Here is a 17,988-nt window from a genome sequence, read left to right as displayed (position 1 = left end):
AGAGATATCACCTAGACAAAAACTACAATAGCACTGGATTTGAGTACTGTATTAAATCGTCTATAGTAATCACAATTCACTATTGCTATAATTTACACAGTCCCAAAGCCAATAGGGCTGCACCACCAAAAAACACACAGAATAAAAAAAGTCAACTGAAAAAACAGGGAAAGTCATATATAATTAAAGAAAAAACAAAAAACAACCAACACATTACAAACATAAGCTGCTGGATCTAAACTGCTAACGCAAGTTCTTAAGGCCAATGACTGACCCATCTACCATTGGGACACATGCAGTTTACTTAATACTGTGATTTAACACAATATTAAGTAAAATAATAAACTAACAACCAACTTGTACTTTTTCATGCTAAAATGTAATTACTGAGGCACATTACCATCCCAGCCCACCGATAAGGCCTGGCCTACAAATTTGGAAAACACTGCAGCACTATAAAAGCAAATGATAATTTATTCACTTTAATTTTTGAAAAATAGAATTTACCTGAATTTTTGTGCTGCCACTTTGGATTCTTCAAGCTCTCTTGTGTTGCGTGCTGGATCAACAAGGTAAAGACAGCTGTCTGCTTTACTTAGGTACTGTAACCGAAAAGATAATATAATTAATTCTCTAGCCAGTAATTACAGATAAAAATATGTCTTTTATCATGCTTGAGAGGTTTGACTATAACTTGTTTGATCAGTTATCACAGCTGATTATTAAAATGATCCCAGGAAAAGCAGTTATAAAAGATATTATTACATCAATCCCTATTATAATAAGTCAAGCTGATTTACAGATTCCATTTGCTATTATCTTATTTGTCCACACACAATTTACTACAGTCAAATGCCTTAAATTTCAGTTTTTAATGGAAACTGATAGGAAACAATTAGTATTACAGTATACTGGTATTTGATGTGCAGGACTTCATAGTGGGACATCAAAGACACCACAAATCTGGGTTTGATGAATCCAGTTGTCTCAGAAAGTAAAAAATGCTTCCAGGAATGAAATTTTATTGCACTTACAGGGCATCATTTGAAAAAATCAACAACTAATTTTTCCATAATATTGTATTTTTTTTTCAAAATATGAATTTTCTGAAGGGAAATTTGTGTTAGTACTAACCAGGAACTTCCAGTGAACATTTCCAACGTTTACAAACGAAACAATTGCGTGGTAGTTATCAAAGTTGACCTGTTAACAAAGCATTAATACAATGTAAAATACAAATATATTTATATTGCAATATGTATATGTATATGTATTTATTACCTTTGACAAACAGTGCCTCCTCATCATTTCTCTTTTTCCAAACAGGATGACACCGGCAGTGTAGTGGTTCAGTATGTATACCTTACTGCCCAAATCCAACTTGCAGGCAATATCATGCAGAGCACACTCTATAATCTTGTAAAAAAAAACATTGAATAATGAAGAGAGGTCAACTTAAACTGCTAATTATGTTACATTTTTGAAAATGTGTAATCCATGATTAATTAATAATGTAGTGCTATCAATGTAAGAACTCTCTATTTGAACTCTCTTTACTCTCTAAAGCACTCAAACACACTGTTTTCATTTTCATTGATTGGCTGGCTGATTTTCTATGTGATTTTCTCTATGAGAATATAGCTAGTTGATGTCAAACGTTACAAAAGGAAAGAATATATTGAGCTAACAGGATAATAACAGTACCTCAAATAACCAATATATCTAACCAAAGTACACAGAAGACAAATTATGAAAATACAACAAAGCAGATCTCGAGGCAGAAGGTTTATATCAACCGAAGACCACACTGTGGGTGACTCCTGTCAGCCAAGAACAGGAAATTGAAGCGACATTTTGTGCTCATAAATGTTTCACATTTTAATAAAAACAGATTTAAAAAACAATATACTCCAATAACTTCCAGAGTTACCATATCACAGAACATTCTTAAATCCTTGAGTTGTGTTTTCATGGAAAATTTGGATAACAAAATGTGACTCAAGACTGAAAGTTTGTCTTTGACAATCTCACTTTTTTTTTCTTTGATATATATTTTTGAATTTTTTACGGCTATTTTTTTTTTTAAAGTAAAGCAATGCAGGTCATTATGCATGAAAGTTAGCGATCATGAGTTGTGACTGACAACAGTATAAAACCTTTTAAGATTCAAGTGCATCAGCACAGTAACAAATCCATTTAAGACCAAAGCATGTATAAACAATAGCTGTGTCTATAAAAACATTGCAACTGTCTAACGTGGATGATAAAATGTGTTTTTGATATGGGAACAGCATTAAGATCAGTGATGTTTTTGCTCTATGAATAGCAATAAAGCAAAACAAACACCAGGAAATTAAATTTTGGGTTTGAAAGGATTACTGTAACACAGTAATTAAAATACAGCTTCATTTATTTTGTAGTCTGTCTTTTCCACGTACCTCGCCTGTTAACCATTGATGAGGTTCCAGTGATTTCAGCTCGCTGTGGTGAACTATAAAGTTGTTTCCTTTTATTTGTGATGGAATCACAGCAACAACAACTTCGGTTTCCTGTCTTTTCCACAGTGCAGTGACCTATGGGCCAAATAAACAGTGTATTTGTATTTGTGGCACAAGAGTAAGAAATTCTTTTGACATTGTCAAAAAAGTACACAAATAACTCCAGATTTCCCGCATCTTACAAAACGTATATTTGCATACTGACTCATGGGCATTTATTAGTGGTCTTTGATGAGTCCTTCTTGATCAATGGTCATACCAATTTGCATAATTATGATGAAGCAATTCACGATTGATAATTTTATAATTTTGGGGAAAACTGCAGTCAGCTTAGACTGAAGAAGTCACCTGGTTGAGTGACGAAATGTTTCTCCCACTGAAAACGCTACGTCCAGATGAACAGAATCAAGTTTTTCAGATTGACATAAAAAGGATGATTGACAATTCATCAAGACATATAAATGACTATGTGTTATACCATTATAGAGACCTAATACATTGATAGGACAAGTTAAGTATTTATGGAAAAGTTGTTTGATGTGCACAAGATTGTTACTTTCAAATTTAATTTGTGAATACTAATAACTCAATTTGACATCAGTGTAACCTACCACAATCAATAATTAATTAGTTTGGAAAAGCTATTAAAAGAATGAATACTTTAAAGGGAACAGAAACAGTTTTCAGCATAACAGAATACATAAGCCTTAGTTTTGCACAAAAAGTTCAAACATAAAAATTCACATGTTCTTCTCATGTTTCCGAACTGTGTCTGAATGACATAGCAGCAACTCTATTGATCATGATGTTATGACTGTTTGTTGAGATTTCATTGAAGTTAAAGACAGTAGAATACACATTGATTTACCTGTAATTTATCCAATGTGTTGCCCTTTTCCTCCTCCTGGACTTTTCTGGAGGTGTTTCGCACATCGTATCCGTAGCCTATATCTTCTGTGCTCTAAAATAAATTAAAACACTTTACCATTTAAATATTGTTTAATATGTGTTGTGTGCTAGTATATTATAATTCACTGTTTTAAAGTGTAATCTTTGCCTTGCATTCCATATTTTCCTATTGATATCAATCAAAACTAAATTACCATAATTCAAACATTAATATGACAAAAACAATGATCACCTGACTTATGGAAGTTGGAGTTGGATCCTCATTCTGATTTCCTTGTCCTTCACTGTTTGGAAATGGGTCACTCAACAGTTCTTTGCACGCCCTCTCCAGTTCCTTCGCATTTTTTCCCTCCTTGTCCACAAGATTTATTGTAAATGGTGCTGATTTTTTAGTCTTATTTTTTACATGGTCATAGATTGTTTGAACAATCACATCAGCACATGCCCTGGCAGGAAAGTTGTATATTCCTGAACTTACTGCTGGAATTGCAATAGAACACAGTTTGTGCTCCTCTGCCTTTTGCAAAACACTGATTATGGCCTGTCGCAACATAGGTTTTGCCTGTGTGACATCTTTGGCTGATGGTTTGCTTTGCAGACATGGTCCCACTACGTGAATAATTTTTTGGCAAGACAGGTTCCCAGCACTTGTTACAATAGCTTCTCCAGTCCGCAGAGGTCCGTTTTCTGCTATGTAATTGTTGCTCTCTTTCTGTATTTTTGGCCCACCACATTCTGAGATCGCCAATGCCAGCCCACCACAATGTTGTAACATGGTATTTGCTGCATTGACAACAGCGTCCACTTGAAACTTGCAGAGATCAGCAATCCACACTGAAATGTCTACATCTTGCGTGAGATGTGCTGACATTATCCTTTTTTGTGTTGCTGCTTGTTCTTTTTCATCCTGGTGACAAAATTTATAAAATGAAAAATAAAGTACTTTAAATAACAAATTAAATATATAATTCATAACATTATAAAAAATTTAAGAAAGATAAATACAGTGATTGTAATATACATATTATTCAAGGTCCAGCATAGCTCAACAACAATGTATTTCAAAATTATATTAGGCAAAACTACTACAGATGCCAGCCATCTCTTCTTTGTATTAGCTGCTGTATTAGAAAGTATGAACTAGTGCTATTAGATCCAAATTTTCATTGTTCTCACATAATAACATTAAAATTTAAAAACACACACACGCTCACATATTTATCTTTCTCTCTCTCTCCCTCTCTCTCTATGTATATCTATCTATCTATCGATTGATAGATAGATATTAAAATGTCTGGGTTTTTTTTAAACAGTATTGAGCAATCACTCCAACAGTTTAAATGCCTTTCATGACTGGACTTTTTCACTCATTTTTACTAGAATACTACCGACTGACATTATTCTGAGAAAATGAAGTGACTTCTTGACGACCCAATTAACTCGAACTTTTTAGTTGCTCTAAAAACAAAGGAACCTACGAACATAAGTCATGATATGAACCAGTATTATGGCTGGCCTTCAAGATTATCGGATCAAAAATAGGAACGAATGCCAAGAAGTTATAATCAATGAAGCGAAATATGGCTCACTGTATGCAAAATGAAAAACATCAGTGGCCACAGTTTTTAATGGGTGATGAATCGTAAAATTAAATTTTTTCATTCATATCATCATCTGTAGGTTACAAGCATACTATACAAAGATACAATATTAATATCTACAGCCAATGATTAAAAACAAAATATATTGTCACTGTTCAGGGATGTAATTTGGCCATTGGTGGTGTTGTTCTCAAGGCTTCTTCGAGGAGCATCCAGGAGAACTACTTTCAAAGTAGTTAAAGTAAAAGAAAGCTTGCTTTTCTAAACTAAAATCATTAATCATAATAATAATACTTTGTTTAATACAATTAACAATATATATATATATATATATATCAAACCTGTTTAGTGACAGCTTCAGTCTTCTCTGTGGGCACATCTGAGTGTGGTGGTTCTTCTTGATGATCCTTATAAAAATAATAAAATTACAACTTTACATGGAAGAACACAGAATACTTACAGAACACACATGAAAATGTATGTCTTTAGCAGAACTTAAATTATTCTCGATCTATAATACATACATAGGTTTAGACAATATACAGTCTTTGTCTGTGTTTATATGTTACTGCATTTACAGAACAAAATGTTAAGTGATATAAATGGTCTTCTACAACAGCAATAACTAACAATAATGCTAATTATTTCAATAACATCAATTATTTTATGGGTAGCGGTTGCCATGTGTGGAGTGTACAATATCATGATTTTCATTACCAAAGTTTTCCTAAAAGCTGTGAAAGACTAATGATGTTTTTAATTCTAAAATGTATAATGGCACATAACATGGTTATTTGATGTATACAAAACATTTTTAACACATAGATGAGTTATAATTACTGTACATTTATGTATAGTTAACATCGTTATTTACTTTCATAAACATGCATAAATTGAATTAAATCACAGGAGCATAAAGAGAATTACAGTAAGATTACAGTATTTTTTACATGCCTAATTGAACAATTGTAAAAAAAAAAAAAAGCAAAGTATACATTTAAATTTGATTACAACACACAACCTTTCAAATAGAAAATGTTTTAGTGACATGCATAGATGAAATAAAAAATGATGATACCTTACCTGTTTGACTCGTTTTCCCATCAGAGGAGTTACATAGAAGCCTTTTCGTTTTCTACTTTTTTTCTTCCACTTCTCGGTCTCCACTCGGTAAGACTGAAAAGTATAATTTTGAAATAATTAACAATACATTTTAGATCTGATCTTCATGTACAAAAGATTACAAGCATGCAAACCGTCAAGGACATGTACTGTAATCCCAAATTTATTGGACCGCAAAATGCTTAATGCTTCCTGTCTTTTGTTTAATTACAGTTGTTAGTCAAATAATCTCCTATATTTATCACATCAGAAATGTCATTCTAACCACATGTAATGCAGTTGTGAAAATGTTTTTTAATAACACAAAGTCACAACGACAGTACCAAAGACATTTTAGACTACAGCATGCACAAAAAACAGACAATTTCTAATGTGAATGGGAATATACATTACAGATTTGATAAATTCAACAACAGCAGTGCAAATGACTTTCATTGTGTAAAAACTGCACCAAATCTGTACCAAAATTTTAATTATCCTCTTTAAACCTCACCTTCTTCCTTTTTTTGCCTACATCGCCATATTCACGGAGAAGAGCATCATGTTTCCTTTGATATATCTGCACAAAGTCATCTAGTCTAGTGAGATGCCTTCGTTCAAAGCGAATCCTTTTCAAGTCCCATTGACTTTTTTCCATGATCCCTTGCGTTCGATTGTCTTCAGTGTAGTTCTGAAAATGGTAATTACATTTTTTACACTTTGGCCAAATTCAGCATAACGTTTCTTTTACTGTATTAACTTATTCTACCTGCTTCTTCAACTGCGACACATGATTGTACCGTTTACTGAGAAAGCCATACGCTGAGCTTTTCCCATGCCGTCCAAGATCTCCTAAAGAAACACAGAATTTTTAATCAATAAAGCACATAAATAAAAACATATAAGTGTTGATTGACCAAAACAAGACATACCAAGCAGCATTCCTGACCACAAGGTAGCATGTGGTAGAAAGTACTTTGAAATACTTGAAATGAATGCTGGTGCATAGTACACATTCGGTGCTCCAGTCACATCAAGGTGGGCACTGGCAATTACTTCGGCAAAGTGATGTTTAAGTGATGAGTGAACTATTGCCATCTGAAATAAAAATTTAAATATCATATAATTACAATGTTTTTGGATTCTTAAAGAAAGTCTTAATCTGTTTTAAAAACCCAGAAATGTACTACAAAACGATGTTATTGGTGTCACACTATATCATGAACACAATTAATATCTTAACCATTGAAATCCAAGCTGAATTTTTAAATTACCTTATAATCCTCTGGAATGATGTCTGTTTCTTCAGCATCCCCATTCCCTGTCTGATCGATCAGCATTTTGAGGTTCTGCAGGTGTTTTTTCACTTCTGGTCCACTGCATGGACTTTTGAAAACAACTGTTGCACTTATAATGATGCCATCCATGTCTTTCAAGTTTGATGAACAGGCCAGTAATCCAAAAACGTGCATGCCAAATTTGTAGTGTTTCTGTAGTCTATAGTGAAAAAAAAGCATATAAACAATAAGCATGCATACTAAACACAAACAAAGTCTAATCATTAGCAGAAACAACACTAACAAAATATAATTATAATAGAGATGAATTAGCAATAACTACAATAACTACAAGGGCAAGAACACTAACACCAAAGAAATACTTAAAACAGAAAAATAAATATCGTACTCACAGACTCTAGCACAAATACCTCTTTTTGCAAAGATCCTTTGCGTTCTTCATGATGTGACTCAAACACCGGTGGAGAATGGGTATGTTGAAGTTATCCGTGTCTAACTGTCCTGTGATAACCTGGAAGTATCGCTCCAAAAGGTCTTCCAAACTTGCTCTGCAGAATGTTACAGCAATGGACTGGAGAAGCACCAGTGAGCCATCACATATGATCATTACTGGCCTTTTGTTTGCCCTGCTTCCATACATTCGTGTAAGCTCTGTTTGAAATGCTTGTAGAAAATATGTAACGGAAGCAGTGGTATGGTCACATGTTACAAAAGTTGCTGTTGGTAGAGGTGATGATCCCTTGAAGGGATTTCTAACTATAAGTTCATACACATAGTACGGAGTAGCAGAAGCATTATCTTTAGAGATAATGCTTCCTGTTGCATCAAAATATACTATGTCGTCTTTGCACCGCTGGTAAAACACTGAAAGTGTTTTTTTGGACCAAAGCATTATCCCTTTTGGATGCAGGAGCACTCTCTGAAGGACTTCGTTTGGAAGTCCTTGCTGTCTGTCTATTAGCATTTGCAGACTGGCCATCTCATTTAAATGAGGTCTCTGTTTTTTTCTGTGGGACAAGGCAATATTTTTCAGGACATCTGGAGATGGAGCCTCATCCCGACACCCTGCTTGGAAAGCTTTTTCTGGTATTTTATTTAGAGAATCCAGATAAAGACTTCTTGGCATTTTGGTTTCAAGTTTTTCTGCTATTGCATCTCTGGACTGTCCACGCACAGGTCTTGTTTTTATTTCCTTTGTGTTGTGGCACACCTCACCTCCTTGGAAAAGCACATCAGCCTTCAGGGTTTTTTCATCTTTAACCTGCACTTTCACAGTCACTGGACAATCCTTAAAACGGCAGTATGCCGTACATGAGAATACAGCCGTCTTAGACTGTGACTGACTGGTCTTGATGGTATGCCTCTTAAATCCAAAACTGCAAAATGGGTGTACTGACTTAATGCCAGTGGCTACAACATTAGTCCACTGCATACCTTTGAAAAGCCTCCCTTTCTGTGTTTTTTTTAGGTCTTGCCAGTCTTTCTGGTCAATGAAAAAAAAACATGGCTGCTGTGGCAAAGAGCATTTGTAGAATTCCTCTTCAGCATTACTACTGTCACTTCTGTTTGATGAATTTCTACTCCAGTCCTATAAAGCATAAAAAAGAATTTTATTAAAAATAGGTGATGCAATTTCATGACAGAAATGTTATGTGGAAAATACTTTACCTTTTCGAGGGATGTAGATGATTGTGATGGAGACACACCAGTTTGTTTCAATTCAGGAGAAATGTTTTGGACAATGCCATTGTCATCACTGTCCTCCACAACATCCTTTGAATATCATTTTATTTGTCAAACAAAGAAATGATTTTTAAATATAGACATTGTTTTCATTGAGTAAAAGTAGTTAAAAGTAATGTAATAAATAATTCCAACCTGTTTGAGCAAATAGAGAGATTCATTTCCTTCCATTGCAGATGGATACATCTCCAGTGTTTCGTCGGCAGTGTTTCCATCATCCTGAGTGTGAAATAATTATTAACTCATGAGTATAGCAAGGTAAAACAAGAACTACATGTTTTAGTTTAAAAGGTTTAGCATAGAGCTTACTCTATATTACAAATATAATAGATGTTTATATAACCTATGCAAAAACGCATGGAAACTGGATAATAGAAATGCGAAATCAACTACTCTGTATTGCATGGTGTCACAGCAAGTTCTTTAGTAGAGTTTAAAGCAATGTTTGTTGAACACCACGATGTTGTGAAGCCTTGTATATATTTATATGGCTTTTATATGAAAATATTGTCTTCTGCAGTGTGGACATAATACAAGTAATTTACTTACTTTATGTTAATGAGAGTGTGGGGAGTGAGTCGGAGGGCAGGGTGGGCTGCTTTTAACCGTGTAAAGCACTTTGTGCTACATCTTTGTATGAAAAGTGCTTTATAAATAAAGATTGATTGATTGATACACACACACACATAGATGATAAATGGACTGATTTATATATATTGCTTTTCTACTTCCCGGAGTACTCAAAGCGCTCTGTACAACATACCACATTCACAACACCTCATACATGCACTTCTAAAATCAAGGGAAAACTAATAAACATTTACTCCGATGAGCGCATCAGAGGGCAACTTGGGGTTAGTATCTTGCCAAAAGATATTTGGCATGCAGACTGAGCCTGGAATCGACGAGTATATCTGCTATACAACCTGACCCACAGCCACCCAGTAAATGGTAAATGGCCTGTATTTGTATAGCGCTTTACTTAGTCCCTAAGGACCTCAAAGCGCTTTACACTACATTCAGTCATTCACACATTCACACACTGGCAATGGCAAGCTACGTTGTAGCCACAGCTGCCCTGGGGCGCACTGACAGAGGCGAGGCTGCCGGACACTGGCGCCACCGGGCCCTCTGACCACCACCAGTAGGCAGACATTGGGGTTAGTATCTTGCCCAAGGATTCATAACAGAATTCATAACAATATATGTAACATCAAAGAAATCATGTAATTTTGTTTTGAAATACGTACCAAAGAAGATGTGTTCTCTCCGGAGGTCCCACTATCACCTTCAACATCGATATTTTTTGGTTTGTGTATGACTTCCATGGTTATCTGTTTAATACACATGTAGTAATTACATTTTCATCTATCTGTAATGTAAAACAGTATCCTTCCACCTAGTTATACTTAGGTGTGCCTGTGCAAGACACAATTTTTATTATTCATCCACTGTTCTTCAGGTCTAAACAAACTTCTGTTGCTCACTCAATTTTTGCTCTGTAATTCATTCAGAGCTTAAAAAATGTTTGCCACTCTCCTTGATAAATACTAAGTCCAGAGTAGTATTCAGACTCTAATCATAGATATCATAGAGTGCTTACCTTTTGGTAGTGCAGAGCAACATGATTAAGTTTTTTACGATTTGTACAATTATTTGGCACTCCCAAGTCTTTGCACACGTTACTCCAGAATGCGTCTCCTCGGTGAACACTGTGTTTCTTTCTGTTTTGTGGTTCGGAGAAAGTCTCAATGCATTTTATTATATGTTCATGTTTCAGACGAATTTTCCGTGTCTGTAAATGCAAGTAAAACAATTAAATAAAATAGAGAGATCTAGAACTATAAAATAATGTTTTAATTTTTTTACGCTATATAACTTCAAAATATTGTTTAAGGATAAAACTTGCCTTTCCAAAGGAGGAAAATGTGGAGGTTCTGTAACACAAATAAGAAATTAAAAAAACAAAGGCTTCAATGTATTTGCCAAACAAGAACATTTTCAGTTTTTGTCATGCACTTATTATATTTACATATTTCCTGTATTACTGGAAATGATATATGGAGTGAGCGAAATGGTCTCGGATGGAAACAGACTAATCATATTATTGTTAACGCACCTATATATTCAAAGATATGGACAAAGCAACAGTCTTATAATTTGTGTTTCAGGTTCAAGGAAATAAGCCTACATAGGAAAAGTTATTAAATTATATATTAAAATCAAATTTATTTCTAACAAATTTGTTTAAAAGTGGTTGTTTGTTTATAGGGGCTACCGAGAGCATCACGTGGTTATACCACATCTATTACGTAATGTGTCCCTACTTCAATACATAGTACTCAAAACACGTTAAAACCAAATTTAACTGTAAAAAAAAGTAATAGGAAGCAAATAACATATGAAGCAAAAAGCCATAAGGAAAACTTCATAAAAATTTTTGTCAATAAGGCAAACGTAACGATTTGCGGCTTAAGCTAATTTCATGCTTACCTTATCTGTCGTTTTGCGTCACTCATGATTGTCTGTTGCAGAACCACAGGAACTCGTAACTTTTCCAATTTTACAAACGTAGTTTGTTTAACACTGTCAAGTGAAATTGTAATTCCGTAGTTCCTACAGTTGTCGAAACATGTGCACGCATCACACCGCCACCGCAAGTACTTGACTCATTGGGCTATAGGCTACTATCACCTTCACCCTTAATCGGTGTCCCGGATGAATAGGTCACCGGATATCATCGGACGCATTTCAGAAAAGTAAACTAATGTGTGATTTAGAAATGTTCATACTTGCCTGTTCAATTTTGATAATTTGGATAATTCCGATTAGTTACACATAAATAGTGTTTACAGATGACCTTTGACTTTAAATGTTCAATTAAGCAACGCAAAAATGTATTACAGGCACATAAAAAACGAACCCATTGATGCATCAATTGTATTTAAACCAAAAAATACCCATGAAAGAGGTTTAAAATGGACATTTCAGTTGAAAAACGGTTGAAAACTGTAAAATTACTCTGTGTCACACTGAAAAAATATTTTTGACGTATAAAAATAATTAAATATATTTCATTTAAAGATATTTTAAATGAATTTTACAAAATAATTTAAAAAAGTCTTTTTTTGTAAAATTCCATCATGGTATAATAACCTTCATACTTCACTGATGGGTGAATACTCTTGAGCAACTGTTTTGTGATTTTGTTAATTGGTGTTATGGAAAAATTGTCCAGGTTTGTTGAAGTAGTTTTGGAAGATGATAACACATTGGTTGAGTATAAGTGTGTGTAGGACTTTTGAAAAACATTGACAACTGGTCCCCACTATCATTGTGAAAATAAATTAACAAAATGTCTCCAAGAAAGCTAAATATTGAAAAAGATGAGTAAAACTAAAAGAATTTGATACTCAGCACTGCTGTGCATTTTAGTATTACAGTGTAAAATAAACCAACAGTAAAAACAGAAAACAATGACAAAAAAGAGATAAGATAAGATAACCTTTATTAGTCCCACACGTGGGAAAATTGTTTTGTCACAGCAGGAAGTGGACAGTGGAAAAGTTATATAGCAAAATTGGAATACAATAAGAATAAAATACTGTACACAAATATACAAAATAGAATAAAATAAAATAATAAATATAATAAAATAAATATAATAAAATATACAATAGGATAAAAATAGAATGCAAATGCTTTATACAGATAAGAAAAGACAAAGTCACATTTTTAACTACTTCAGAATTTTAATGATTCTGATAATTGCCACTGTGATAATCAATTCTTAAGTAATTAAGTAAAGTTTATAATTTTTGTCATAATGTACCAAATAGATTAAAACATCCATCTATTCACTTGCTCTTGTCCTCTTCAGGGTCGCGGGAGGTCGCTGTCATAGGGCGAGAGGCGAGGTACACCCTGGACAGGTCACAAGTCTGTCGCAGGGCAAACACACAGGGACAGAAAACCATTAGCACTCACACCTATAATTTAGATTAATCAATTAAACCCATGTCTTTGGATGGTGGGAGGAAGCCAGAGTACCCAGAGAGAACCCATGCAAACACGTGGAGAATATGCAAACTCCAGACAGAAAGACACCAGCCTGATGGTGGAATTGAACTCAGAACTTTCTTGCTATGGGGCAACAGTGCTAAAACACCATGCCACTGTGCAACTCAGATTAAAGGATCTGAGATTAAAATGAGTATTTAAAGACTATCAAAATTGCCTTTTTGAAAGCTATTCTGCACCTCAATGTAATTTTATTTATGCCAAAAATATACATATTCTAAAGAAGAATCAGAATCGGAGAAGCTTTATTAATGTGACAGGGAAATTAATTTGACAGGGAAATTGAATACAAGTTTCCTGTAATTTCTAAGGAATATTACAGTAAATGTGGCTGAAACTTGGCACACAGGTACAGTAGGTTTCCCAGAGGAAGAATGTGTTGAAAGTTGGACCTCAACTACTCAGGATGATTTTTAATGAATTTTTGAAATTTACACAATTGTAGTGTATTGACTGTATTGCATTGAATATAAGTTTCCTTTAATTTCTGAGGAATTTTACAGTAAATCTGGACGAAACTTGGCACACAGGTACAGTAGGTATCCCAGAGGAAGAATGTGTTGAAAGTTGGACCTCAACTACTCAGGATGATTTTTAACGAATTTTTGAATGTTGACATAATTCGATTGTATTGACTGTATTGAACTGAATACAAGTTTCCTTTAATTTCTGAGGAATTTTACAGTAAATCTGGACGAAACTTGGCACACAGGTACAGTAGGTGTCCCAGAGAAGGAATGTGTTGAAAGTTGGACCTCAACTACTAAGGATGATTTTTAATGAATTTTTGAAAGTTGACATAATTGTAGTGTACTGGCTGTATTGAACTGAATACAAGTTTCCTTTAATTTCTGAGGAATTTTACAGTAAATCTGGATGAAACTTGGCACACAGGTACAGTAGGTGTCCCAGAGGAAGAATCTGTTGAAAGTTGGACCTCAACTACTCAGGATGATTTTTAACGAATTTTTGAATGTTGACATAATTCTATTGTATTGACTGTATTAGATTCAATACAAGTTTCCTTTAATTTCTGAGGAATTTTACAGTAAATCTGGACGAAACTTGGCACACAGGTACAGTAGGTGTCCCAGAGAAGGAATGTGTTGAAAGTTGGACCTCAACTACTAAGGATGATTTTTAATGAATTTTTGAAAGTTGACATAATTGTAGTGTACTGGCTGTATTGAACTGAATACAAGTTTCCTTTAATTTCTGAGGAATTTTACAGTAAATCTGGATGAAACTTGGCACACAGGTACAGTAGGTGTCCCAGAGGAAGAATCTGTTGAAAGTTGGACCTCAACTACTCAGGATGATTTTTAACGAATTTTTGAATGTTGACATAATTCTATTGTATTGACTGTATTAGATTCAATACAAGTTTCCTTTAATTTCTGAGGAATTTTACAGTAAATCTGGACGAAACTTGGCACACAGGTACAGTAGGTGTCCCAGAGAAGGAATGTGTTGAAAGTTGGACCTCAACTACTCAGGATGATTTTTAAAGAATTTTTGAAAGTTGACATAATTGTAGTGTACTGGCTGTATTGAACTGAATACAAGTTTCCTTTAATTTCTGAGGAATTTTACAGTAAATCTGGACGAAACGTGGCACACAGGTACAGTAGGTATCCCAGAGGAAGAATCTGTTGAAAGTTGGACCTCAACTACTCAGGATGATTTTTAACGAATTTTTGAATGTTGACATAATTCTATTGTATTGACTGTATTAGATTCAATACAAGTTTCCTTTAATTTCTGAGGAATCTTACAGTAAATCTGGACGAAACTTGGCACACAGGTACAGTAGGTGTCCCAGAGAAGGAATGTGTTGAAAGTTGGACCTCAACTACTAAGGATGATTTTTAATGAATTTTTGAAAGTTGACATAATTGTAGTGTACTGGCTGTATTGAACTGAATACAAGTTTCCTTTAATTTCTGAGGAATCTTACAGTAAATCTGGCTGAAACTTGGCACACAGGTACAGTAGGTATCCCAGAGGAAGAATCTGTTGAAAGTTGGACCTCAACTACTCAGGATGATTTTTAACGAATTTTTGAATGTTGACATAATTCTATTGTATTGACTGTATTAGATTCAATACAAGTTTCCTTTAATTTCTGAGGAATCTTACAGTAAATCTGGACGAAACTTGGCACACAGGTACAGTAGGTGTCCCAGAGAAGGAATGTGTTGAAAGTTGGACCTCAACTACTAAGGATGATTTTTAATGAATTTTTGAAAGTTGACATAATTGTAGTGTACTGGCTGTATTGAACTGAATACAAGTTTCCTTTAATTTCTGAGGAATCTTACAGTAAATCTGGATGAAACTTGGCACACAGGTACAGTAGGTATCCCAGAGGAAGAATCTGTTGAAAGTTGGACCTCAACTACTCAGGATGATTTTTAACGAATTTTTGAAAGTTGACATAATTGTAGTGTACTGGCTGTATTGAACTGAATACAAGTTTCCTTTAATTTCTGAGGAATTTTACAGTAAATCTGGATGAAACTTGGCACACAGGTACAGTAGGTATCCCAGAGGAAGAATCTGTTGAAAGTTGGACCTCAACTACTCAGGATGATTTTTAACGAATTTTTGAAAGTTGACATAATTGTAGTGTACTGGCTGTATTGAACTGAATACAAGTTTCCTTTAATTTCTGAGGAATTTTACAGTAAATCTGGACGAAACTTGGCACACAGGTACAGTAGGTATCCCAGAGGAAGAATGTGTTGAAAGTTGGACCTCAACTACTCAGGATGATTTTTAACGAATTTTTGAAAGTTGACATAATTGTAGTGTACTGGCTGTATTGAACTGAATACAAGTTTCCTTTAATTTCTGAGGAATTTTACAGTAAATCTGGAGAAAACTTGGCACACAGGTACAGTAGGTATCTCAGAGGAAGAATCTGTTGAAAGTTGGACCTCAACTACTCAGGATGATTTTTAAAGAATTTTTGAAAGTTGACATAATTCTATTGTATTGACTGTATTAGATTCAATACAAGTTTCCTTTAATTTCTGAGGAATTTTACAGTAAATCTGGATGAAACTTGGCACACAGGTACAGTAGGTATCCCAGAAGAGGAATGTGTTGAAAGTTGGACCTCAACTACTAAGGATGATTTTTAACGAATTTTTGAATATGCAACCAGACTGTCACGATAGCTGTATTGGGCTGTTCCATTGAAATGTGTTTTGCGCGCGTGCACGTGTGACTGTTCGCGCGCGTGCACGTGTGAGCGGGTCTAGGCTTTCAATCGGGATATAAAGCGAAAAGGCGCTACCGTAAAGACTGGTGTAAAAGCGCAAGGAAATTTATGCGGCGGATAAGAGGCGGCTGGCTTGACCGCGGCTCACAAATGACGGCTCACTTTACCGCGGTCTTGAAAGGGGACATGAAGTTAGGTGCCGTAAGAACAGGGGAACTGCACAGTAATGCTTTCGCAGACTCGAAAGCAGTCTGACACACAGGCGTCCACACAAAAGGCTTCACCGGACTGATCAAATCGGTGAGAGGAACAACAACAGTGGCAAAGTTCTTACAAAAACCTCTGTAATAACCACACATTCCCAGAAATCGGCGCAGCGCCCTTCTCGTTTGTGGGACTGGAAACTCAACGATCGCCTGTATTTTCGCAGTCACCGGCAGTACTTGTCCCTGACCCACCTGTTTTCCTAGATATGTGATGGTGGCTCTGCCAAATTCACATTTGGCTAGGTTTAGCGTAAGCGAGGCTTTCTGAAAACGGCTGAAAACGAGAGAGAGGGTTTGTAAGTGGTCAGACCAGGTGGATGAGTAAATGACAACATCATCCAAGTAGGCATCGCAGTTATTCACGCCTGCCAGTACTTTGGCCATAAGACGCTGGAAAGTAGCGGGTGCATTACGCAACCCAAACGGCATAACCGTGTACTGGAGAAAATGATCTGGCGTGACAAAAGCAGATATCTCAGATGCTCTGGGAGTTAAAGGTACTTGCCAGTAACCTTTTAACAGATCAAGTTTGGTTACAAAAGATGCCGATCCCACTCTATCAATACAATCCTCCATCCTAGGAAGAGGAAATGAATCAGGTTTGGTAACAGCGTTAACTTTCCTGTAATCATTACAAAACCGAGGAGTGTTGTCAGGTTTTGGTACCAGCACACACGGCGAACTCCATGCGCTGGCGCTCGGAATGGCTAAACCGTGTTCTAAGAGATAGTCAACTTCCTTCTGCATTATCGCTCTTTTCACAGGGTTCACTCGATAGGCATGCTGCTTAATCGGTTTATGTCCTGCCACGTCAATGTCGTGGCACAGGACAGCAGTTTGACGAGGATGATCAGAAAAAAGTGATAAATTATTCTCTATCAGATCAGTGATGTCAGCTCGAGTGGGTTCAGATAGGTGGGCTAAATATGTGTCTAAATCATTTAAGATCTCCGAATTTTTCAACCGGCCGCTACCCAGCGCTTCACTTTTCTGGAGCAGTCCGTCATCAGAGGGTTCATAAGGAGAAACAACACTAGCGGCGCACACTGGAGATGGCGCACCCGAAGGGCTCCTCGAGTGATACGATTTTAACATATTAATATGACAAACCCTAGACTTTCTCCGACGGTCTGGGGTCTGGATCACATAATTGTTGTCACTGAGTTTCTGTTCCACCACATATGGGCCAGCGAACCGGGCTAACAAACTGGACCCTACCACAGGCAGCAACACCAACACTTTCTCGCCCGGCTGGAAACTTCTGCA

General features: G+C 35.6%; 1 protein-coding gene across 1 annotated transcript; it reads right to left on the bottom strand.

Moving 5' to 3' along the window:
* Positions 1-163: 163 nt before the first annotated feature.
* On the bottom strand, positions 164-10,303 carry LOC146491511 (uncharacterized). Its single transcript, XM_085152269.1, has 14 exons — positions 9,286-10,303; positions 9,076-9,180; positions 7,818-8,995; positions 7,384-7,606; positions 7,042-7,207; positions 6,879-6,961; positions 6,624-6,800; positions 6,092-6,184; positions 5,350-5,415; positions 3,367-3,459; positions 2,439-2,573; positions 1,363-1,416; positions 1,135-1,203; positions 164-602 (listed from the first exon to the last, which is right to left on the bottom strand). Exons 1-14 carry the CDS (start codon positions 9,334-9,336, stop codon positions 504-506), a joined length of 2,592 nt encoding a protein of 863 aa, XP_085008395.1. The 5' UTR covers positions 9,337-10,303; the 3' UTR covers positions 164-503.
* Positions 10,304-17,988: the final 7,685 nt, after the last annotated feature.

Source organism: Neolamprologus multifasciatus, chromosome 23 (assembly GCF_963576455.1).
Source record: "Neolamprologus multifasciatus chromosome 23, fNeoMul1.2, whole genome shotgun sequence".
NCBI classification, from domain to species: Eukaryota; Metazoa; Chordata; class Actinopteri; order Cichliformes; family Cichlidae; genus Neolamprologus; species Neolamprologus multifasciatus.
This window is presented reverse-complemented; position numbering and strand designations above follow the sequence as displayed.